The sequence below is a fragment of the Nelumbo lutea genome, chromosome 2, assembly GCF_056320005.1.
Source record: "Nelumbo lutea isolate HS-2025 chromosome 2, American lotus-T2T, whole genome shotgun sequence".
In the NCBI taxonomy this organism is placed as follows: Eukaryota; Viridiplantae; Streptophyta; class Magnoliopsida; order Proteales; family Nelumbonaceae; genus Nelumbo; species Nelumbo lutea.
The window spans coordinates 64,123,429-64,132,590 of record NC_142685.1 but is presented as its reverse complement, the minus strand read 5'-3'; the positions used below and the strand labels follow the sequence as shown (position 1 = coordinate 64,132,590).

Genomic DNA, 9,162 nt, shown 5'->3' with positions numbered 1-9,162 from the left:
TTCTTTCCTTTTTCTTCCTTTTCTTTTTCCTTTTTTATAGAAGGAATCAAGGAAAACCTTGTATCATCTCACATTAAATGTTGAATTATTTATTAATTTAATTTTCTTCCATGAGAATACTTAAACTTCTGAGGACCCCATATAAGAGCCAATAAGAAAGTATAGCCGGTTAGGGAGAGTGGAGTAGGAATCAGTGATTCTGGTGGTTTCCTGATAAAAGACCCTACTTCTTATTTTATTGTTTATTATAATATTTTTTACTTCTTTTTTTTTTCTTTTCAAACAACCGCACGCTAGCTTGAGAGTTGAGACCAGTCTGAAAGGACAAGATCTTCTATACCATGAAAGAGTTTAAATCTGATCATGATATTTACTTCAGAGGGTGATAAAGCAACCCAACAGAATAAGGCTTCTTCACACATACACAGGAGAGAGAGAGAGAGAGAGAGAGAGTGCAAGATAAGAGTGGTGCACAAAAAATAAAAACTGGAATAATCCTCGTCAGCCAAACTCGAAAAGAAAGTTGTAATCTTCTGTTTTCTCTGGTGTGCTCTTTTCAGTTCAGCTGTGCTCTACAAGAGGAGTTGCTCCGAGGTCTTGAAGAAATCTGAGCTACACAAATGGTAGGAGAAATTAATATTGATTCTGCATCTCTATTTCCTCCCTTAAAACACCCTTCTTTTGCATTTGTTCTACCTTTGAAGATGATTTGCCTAAAGATTTTCAAAGTCAAATTGATGATAAACCGCTGGAGCTTTGATATTTTTCTCTTATCTTTATCTAAATCAGTTCTCTATTATTATTATTTTTTTCTCTGTAAGATGGTTTAAGAAGAAGGTTTTGCATGGCGAGTCATAGAGTTGGAGAAAATGGTCTGTCTGCAGATTCTGGATCTTCAAACTACCCTGTCTTTCATGGCATCAGCCATCCCGTCACCAATTACATGTATTTTTTTCAATCCTTTTATTGACCTCCTCTATCTTCTCCTTTATTATATGGTTTAAAAATCATAATTTCCAAGTATCCTTCAATAGGTTTTCTTCCTTTACTCGTTCCTTGCTCTCTTGTTACAAACACTTTATTTTTGAGAAAAAACAGTCTTCTCTTACATGAGTTATGGGTTTCTATGTTCAGTAATCAACAGGAATCTGCTTTTGATTTGGGAGAGTTGGAAGAGGCAATTGTGCTCCAAGGAGTTAAGAACAGAAACGACGAAGCCAAAAGAAGTAGGTCTCTCTATTATTTTTACCTTTTTGTGATGTTTGCTAAGCATAACCCAACTCAGAGAGAGAGAGAGAGAGGTTTGAATTAGTCTATAGAAGCCGCAGGGTGGCTTGCCTTTTCCAACATAGTAATCATTCTCAGGCAGAAAACTTCAATGGCATAAAGCGTCATACATGGAAACCTAACTTCTTAGCCTGATTTACTGACTCTTAACTGCAGAAAAGGGAATCAATTTTCGCCTTTGATATGGCTTGAAGATTTGGGAGTCTTTATTTGATGATGCTCAAGGATTCTGCTTTTGTGATTCTTGCAGCTTTTTTACCAGCCAGGCCAGCTGCTACTCTGGAAATGTTCCCCTCGTGGCCAATGAGATTCCAGCAAACTCCAAGAGTAGTTTCTTCCCCCTTTGACTATTTTCTTTTCCTACGTCTGTTTTCATCAACCTCGATGGCAATCACAAAAACTGCAAGATATCTCTGTCATTTTTTCCTACAATGTGATTCTGAGAACATCCTTTACTTCTTTAATTTTATTTCTAATCTGGGCTCTGATATGCCTGTGGGAATTTTATATTTGTAAGGTGACTCTGATGATTCTTTTTGATGATTTTCAAATACCCAATTGATTATCTTATTCTTCTAATCCAGGGTAGTTCGAGATCAGGGGATAGTACTGATTCAGGGTCTGCTCAGAATACTTTTTCCTTCCAAACCGATTCTCAGTTGGAGCCTGAATCTCCCCTCAGTGAAAAGGCATCAAATCAGGCCATTGACCAGAAACCGCTGCAGCAACATCACCAAATAGAGATGGCAAATGACACTTCAAAAACAGGGGCATCACCAATTCAACAAGCCAAACCATCAGAAAAGGTTATTCACTGCTACAGCTCTCTAACAATCTCTTCTTCTCTCACCAAATCCCAAAGCTCAGGAAAAGGTGTCATTTGAGCTACGACCTACTGTTATAGGCTTGATTTTACCTGTGCACATAAAAGGACACAAATCCCAACAACCCTGAGAGAATCAATCAAAGCCAGACTTGTCCAGCAAACCAGCTTTACGGTTGGTTTTCTGATAAAAACCTGACATCTTAAAAAACAAGTTCCAAAGCCATCACTGTTCCATAAGTTATTCTTCAAAATAATGCCTTATAACTTTCTGTATGTTTTGGATTGTTAGATCCATGTCTCCATCTTAAAAGCTTGAATCACACATTCCGAGAAAAAGCAAGGAAGGAAGAAACTTCAGCCTAGTGAAGGATAGCAAAGATCCTCATAACCCCGGAAAAGCCAGAATCTTTATGAAGTTTATTTTTTTTGGCAAATGCTATTCTTTAACTGTTTGTTGTCTCAACTCTCAAGATCTGGAGCTATACCAAAAGAAAATGTGTTTCTGCAATTATCCCTAGCTTCCCAGATATTCTCATACCCATTTGCACCTCCCCTCGCCCCAAAAAAAGTATGGTTGCATCCAAATTTCTGAAAAGAAAATCTTGAAATTTACATGCATGAAACATTAGTGTACTATTTTCTCTTCAATTCTCTTGGACATTTTAAAGTCTTAAAACCCATCTTCTGAAAATCAAATTTCTGAGTTTCGATCTTCTAAACAAGTAAACTTGCACCATAGCAGTAACTGCTGTATACTGTAGATCTCTTAATAGCTAGTATTTAGTAGCCACAAGGAGTCCTCAGTCTAAACTCTCCATTTTCTCCTGAGACGAAAAACCTGCCTAGAAATTGCCCCCAAAAGCTCTTTTTTAAGCTTTGATTGACTATTGTTAAATAATACAATTTATTTCTCTTTTTTAAAATGTTGCAGAGAAGGGGTGCTGGTTCGGCTTCAGAGAAAACACTCGATGCAAAGGTCATGAAAACGAAGTCAGAGATAGATTTAGAAGAAAAAGCAAATAAATAAATGAATAAACTCTCTTTGGTTCTCTTACGTTGTGTTGAATTCAACCACACTCTTTAACTCTTTCAATCTCAGACTTTTAAGCTGATATTATCAACCTCTGTGTTTTTTTTTTTTTTTTGAATTTTCGGTTGTTGTTTCAGACTCTAAGACGTTTGGCACAGAATAGAGAGGCAGCAAGGAAGAGTCGACTTAGGAAGAAGGTGGGTCAGATTCAGACGATCGCTTTGTTGCCGGAAAACATTAATTCAGGTTGACTTCAAGAAAAAAGAAATAAAAAATCAGATGCCCATTTTCCTTTTTTTATCTTCAAATATTTTTTCTTGGCAGGCTTATGTACAGCAGCTAGAGACTAGTAGAATAAAGCTTACTCAGTTAGAGCAGGAGCTTCAACGAGCGAGATCTCAGGTTCTAACAATTTCCCGTTATTTTAATTAGATTAATAATATTATTTTATAAATTTGCACAGAAATTACTAATTCAATGTTTCTTTTTTTTTTCTGTTGAATTTGATGGTGATTAGGGTCTCTTCTTATCAGGAGCCGGTGGTGCAGCAGGTGGGAGTGGGAGTATCAGCTCAGGTGAGTTCTTCCATCTTCCGGCTCATAGAATTACAATAATATCCTTCCTTGATGTGATATTTACGTGAAATCAGAGATTACTAGATTATTTCTGGCAATCTTCGAAATGACTAAACTACCCCTTCAGTCTTCTCTTCCTCTGAAGGGTAAAAATATACAGCAATTTGTTCAGTCTGAACTCTGAAGATCAAAAATTCTGCGTTGTTTTCATGCAGGAGCTGCGATGTTCGACATGGAGTACGCGAGATGGTTAGAGGACGATCAGAGGCACATGTCGGAGCTCCGGACAGCTCTCCAGGCACGTCTGTCGGACGGCGACCTCCGAATAATATTAGACGGGTATCTCGCACACTACGACGAAATCTTCCGGCTGAAGGGGATCGCCGCAAAATCCGACGTCTTTCACCTTGTCACCGGAATGTGGGCAGCTCCGGCCGAACGCTGTTTCCTCTGGATGGGTGGATTCCGGCCGTCTGAACTCATCAAGGTGCAAAACCTGTACAGTTTTCTTTTTTCTTAATATATGGAGGGTATTCAAGTCTTTTTGCATGTTTTGAACCGGTCATGCCTCCATTATGTGCCCAGGACTTACGAGGGGTTCATTGGTAGTTTCTTGAAAATGGAAGAGCAATTTTTCAGGTTTCAGCTCAGGGTCTAACTCTTGCCCGAGAAGGTTTGAGGAGACATTCAAAGTTTCAAACCCTGACTGAAAGAAACTGACTGAACCTTTTTTTGGTCCTCCAATGACGTCCTAATTACAGTTATACCATCATTTCACGAATCAGTTGACATTTAAATGACCAAACTACCCCTACACTTTTCAAAATGCCAAAAAGTTTTTTTATCTTGCGCTGCATGGTTCGTCGCTTGTTTACGTTCTTTTCTTCTATTTTCTCCTCTGAAGTCTAGTCTGTACTGTTTTCCCAGACTGAGATTTTTCTTCTGTCTTTTAATGATCAGATACTATTGCCCCAGTTAGACACATTGACGGAGCAGCAATTCATGGGCATATGCAGCCTCCAGCAATCCTCGCAGCAGGCGGAGGAGGCTCTCTCTCAAGGTCTAGAGCAGCTCCAGCAGTCTCTCGCCGACACCGTCGCCAGTGGGTCGCTTAGCGAGGGGACCCACGTCGGGAACTACATGGATCAGATGGCCATGGCACTGAGCAAGCTATCCAACCTCGAAGGCTTCGTTCGACAGGTAATTAACCAGACTCTCCAAACACAAACAGAACGGTTATTTGCAATTCAAACCCTCCTACTCCTGGTCTTTCAAGCTTCAGCAATGGTGGGAAGTAGAACTTCCGACGTTCTTCTAGAAAGTACTGAGGCAAACGTAGCTTCATATCATGAAGTAGGTGCCAGATTCCGGCCAGAATTCTAGCTTACAGTTGAAGTGATCTCTCTCTCTCTCTCTCTCTCTCTCTGAGGATGGAGATTGATTGAGATAAGACTTATACAAAGGAAGAAAGAAGGAAAGGAAGGGTGAGAGGCAATAATGGACTTTGTTTGTTTTAAACGACCTAATCAACAGGCCAAGAGAACAGCCAATAATACTTAGATGGGGTGGTTCATCATTATTCATCAAGCGAAGCCAAACAAGGTCGTCATACTTTTACCTCACGAATCATTCTCTCCTAATCTGACGGAACTTTTAGGCCAATAACATCTTGCCATGTGGCAAAAGAAAAGTGTGACGTTTTCAGGGGAGTTTGCGTGTAGGGTGGACAAGTACTTGTGGTCAACCCTTTAGAGATTAGACTTCAATATTTCAGAACTCCTCATGGAAGTAAAAAGTGTAAAACTATTCCCTATTCCTGGAGAGCCAATCACGATGCGGCACCACATCTAATGCATAAACAGCCAGTAAAGTTCTTTTGGAAGGTAGTTATCTTAGTTAAATGACCAAAATGCCCTCCTCCCAGCCTTAAGTTATCAAGCAATCGATCAAAGGTCACGTTAAGTGTTGCCTTGTTCCATGGACAGTGGGGGATCTGCCACATCATCCTTCTGGGCCCCGCCCTTCTTCATGACAAGGTCATAGATGAATGGGCAGAAGGGTAATCTTAGTTGAGAAAGTCAAATACTAATTTATTTTTTTCCCTTCTTTAGAAGCAATTAGATGTCATTGTCTAGACAAAAGCCACAGAAATTTCGTAAGGGAAGAGGTCTCTCCCCAAATGTCTATGGCTAGGTCATGATGTAATGTGAGGTTGTAAAGGTATCAAGGGACCATTCCACATAGCACCTTGTGATGTGGAAACCCTAACCATACCCATCAGCAAGATTAAAATATTTTTGAGAGCTAAATTGGACATGATTATTAAATTAAATAGAACAATAATAAATGAATAGAATATGAACATTTCTTATTCCTTTATCCATCATTAGAATAATCCAAGCCTCACAAATAGGGACAACTTCATGGGTTTCAACCCTTTTGAAATTTTTACCTATATTTAGGGTTTGTGCCCATTTCATCTTCTAGTGATGACCCATTTCAACATGATCAGAAAGCTAATTAGATGAACTTGATAGCTGTTTTAGAGATCAATCATTTTGATCTAGGACAGGTATCTGTAAAGTGTATGTGGTCCAGACCACTCAATCTCTCATCTGCCTTTATAGCTGGTTTGAAACAAAATGATTGGCCTCACAGCTCATAAAACAGCAATCAAATTCATTTAATCCGATCTCTTTCAGTATTTGTTGAAGGATCAGGGGGTTTGCGCCCATCTCATCTTAGCACCTTAGGATGCAGAAACCCTAACCATACCCATCAACAAAATTAAAATATTATTGAGAACAAAATTGGACATGATTATTAAATTTAATAACCCAATAAATAAATGAACAAAAATTAAGCATTCTTATTATTCTTTTTTCATAATTGGAAGAGTCCAAGCCCCACAAACAAAGAAAGCTTCCTTGGTTTCAACCCTTTTGAAATTTTTATTTAGGGTTTGTGGACCCATTTCAATATATATTGATGATGGATCAGTGGGTCTGATCCAATAATAAATTAACAAATATGTCTTCATCTGTGTAGATTCGTATTGATTATTTCTTTGTCTTGGTAGATGCTGGTTTTAAGATTTTTTTTTAATTGTAGGCTGATAATTTGAGACAGCAAACTCTTCATCAAATGCGACGGATATTAACCATTCGACAAGCGGCACGATGTTTTCTGGCCATTGGGGAGTATTACGTCCGATTAAGAGCTCTCAGTTCCCTGTGGACATCTCGGCCTCGAGAGTATGATCTAATTTCTAATACTATTATTTTGCCCTATTGTAGGTTTTGTTTGGATAAGCTTGGGGATTTGTGCTTTTAAAGTTCAAAAGCATAAAGCCTCGATTTTATGCTTTGTATTTTGGACTTAAAAGTGTTATCACCTTATATAATTCTGTTCTTAAAAGCAAATATTGAAGAATGTTCAAAATACTTTTTGGCACAATTTTGTTTTTCACTGCCAAAAGCTTATCCAAACTAAGCCTTAATTTCATGGTTTGTTGAGATCACTTATTCTGCAAAACAGGACACAAGTGATCAAATAATAAACAAACCACTATCGTGTATGTCTTATTGAGGTCACAGGAAAATGCTACAACTAAATCACAGCAATGATACCGAAAAGATCTGATATTAAAGAGTTTTGACCAATCAAAACACTTTATGAATTGATGAATATTACATAATTGGTCACCAATATCATCAGGGTTTAACCAACATCTTGAAATTTTAATTAGGTGAAAATATATGATAAATATATGTAAACCACTTTGTTAATTTAGGATCTTTATTATATTACTTATGCTGCATTAGGCATTCCTTAAGACTTATCTTCTTTTGCTATTAAAAGAAGCCTTAGCCACATAATTAAGGCATTTCTTTTGTTACTGATATGTATTAAACTAACACAATTTCAATTGCTTTTGAAATAGGAACTGGATCAGCGACGACAATTCAAGCCAGACAACAATGGAGATACAAATGGTTCCTCCCTGCCATAACCCTTTTTCAACCTTCTGATTGAATTCTAGAGTTTACGAGAGACAATTGCGGCAAGTCTCCTGTTTGCTGCTCCCTAGCCATTGAAGAAGAGCTTCTTCTTTTTCTTTTCTCTTTACTTCTTTTCTTGTAATGGTTTCATATCAATATGCTGTTACATAAATGTATATCAATTTCATGCGCCTTCAGCTTCTAATTAATCACAGAAGGCAAGGTTTAAAATATTGATATGCACAATACCAAAGATCAGAAGTATTGAAAATTATCTGTGCTTAGTCTACCATATGTATTGGTTCTCAAACCCATCAATACACTAAGACCATGTTTGGGAGTGCTTAAGATAAAAATAAGAGCTTATTCAAATAAACACTTATTTGCATTTGGCACCCAATTTTTTTAAGTGCTTATTTTTTATTTTATATTGAACCTTTGGTAGTCTTTTTCTCTGATAAGCACTTAAATAAGCATTTGTAACTATTTTGTCCTTTATTTTCTTTTAAATTTTCAAAATATACCTTTTGAAAGCATTTTTACAAAAGCACTTTTATAAAAGTATTTTTAAGAAAGTACTTTTATGAAAGCATTTTTACAAAAGTACTTTCGTAAAAGTACTTTCATAAAATGCTTTCGTAAAAGTACTTTCATAAAATGCTTTCGTAAAAGTACTTTCATAAAAGCACTTTCATAAAAGTACTTTCATAAAACTGCATTCGTAAAAGTGCTTTCATAAAATTACTTTTATAAAAGTGCTTTCATGAAAGTATTTTCGTAAAAGTGATTTCATAAAAGTGCTTTCATAAAATTACTTTTGTTGAAGTGCTTTTGTAAAAGTACTTCCGTAAGTGCTTTCGTAAAACTACGCTCGTAAAAGTGCTTCATGAAAGTGCTTTTGTAAAAGTAATTTTTTAAAAGTGCTTTCATAAACATACTTTCGTAAAAGTGTTTTCATAAAAGTACTTTTATAAAAGTGCTTTTTGTAAAAGTGCTTTCATAAAAATAATTTTATAAAATTCAACTATGGTAAATTTATAAGCGGTATTTTAAAATTAAATTAGGGGTAATTTTAGAAGAAAAAATTGAATAAGTGCTTATTGTATAAGCACTTTAAAAAAGCTAGAAAGTTGGGCTTAAATAAGTACTTAATTTGGGCTTATTTCCCAAATATCAATAAGTGCTTAATCGGATCAGATAGAGGGTGATTTGAATTCCGTCCAATTTCTGATCGGATCCTATCGTCCGATCCGATCTGAAGATTTGAATAAGGGGTGATCCGAATTTGACCAAATAGGATCGGATCTTATCATGATCAGATTCATTTGCACCCCTATTTAGATGTGTAATGTGGTTCGTGGTCATATTGTAGTGGGCTATGTCAGGTCAAAATGTGAGCCTAGGTGGGTTGTGCCTACCTGGCCCGAAACCCCTCAAAAGGGA

General features: G+C 36.9%; 1 protein-coding gene across 2 annotated transcripts; it reads left to right on the top strand.

Annotated features, from left to right (window-relative positions):
- The first annotated feature begins 380 nt into the window (after positions 1-380).
- LOC148871192 (transcription factor TGA9-like) lies at positions 381-8,011 on the top strand. 2 transcript variants are annotated; one of them, XM_088968142.1, is made up of 13 exons: positions 385-623; positions 822-945; positions 1,135-1,226; positions 1,538-1,614; positions 1,872-2,093; positions 3,045-3,089; positions 3,281-3,340; positions 3,468-3,545; positions 3,661-3,718; positions 3,934-4,205; positions 4,679-4,918; positions 6,830-6,972; positions 7,662-8,011. In XM_088968142.1, exons 2-13 carry the CDS (start codon positions 845-847, stop codon positions 7,747-7,749), a joined length of 1,476 nt encoding a protein of 491 aa, XP_088824268.1. In that variant the 5' UTR covers positions 385-623; positions 822-844; the 3' UTR covers positions 7,750-8,011. The 2 variants fall into 2 exon arrangements, with proteins under 2 accessions (XP_088824269.1, XP_088824268.1); XM_088968143.1 differs by lacking the exon at positions 822-945 and having other exon boundaries at positions 381-623.
- The last annotated feature ends 1,151 nt before the right edge of the window (positions 8,012-9,162 follow it).

Coding starts and splice junctions, on each gene's coding strand:
- LOC148871192 (XM_088968142.1), top strand. CDS start 845: ATGGCGAGTCATAGAGTTGGAGAAAATGGTCTGTCTGCAGATTCTGGA. Junction 1,615..1,871: donor GATTCCAGCAAACTCCAAGA/GTAGTTTCTTCC, acceptor CTTCTAATCCAG/GGTAGTTCGAGATCAGGGGA. Junction 2,094..3,044: donor AAGCCAAACCATCAGAAAAG/GTTATTCACTGC, acceptor AAAATGTTGCAG/AGAAGGGGTGCTGGTTCGGC.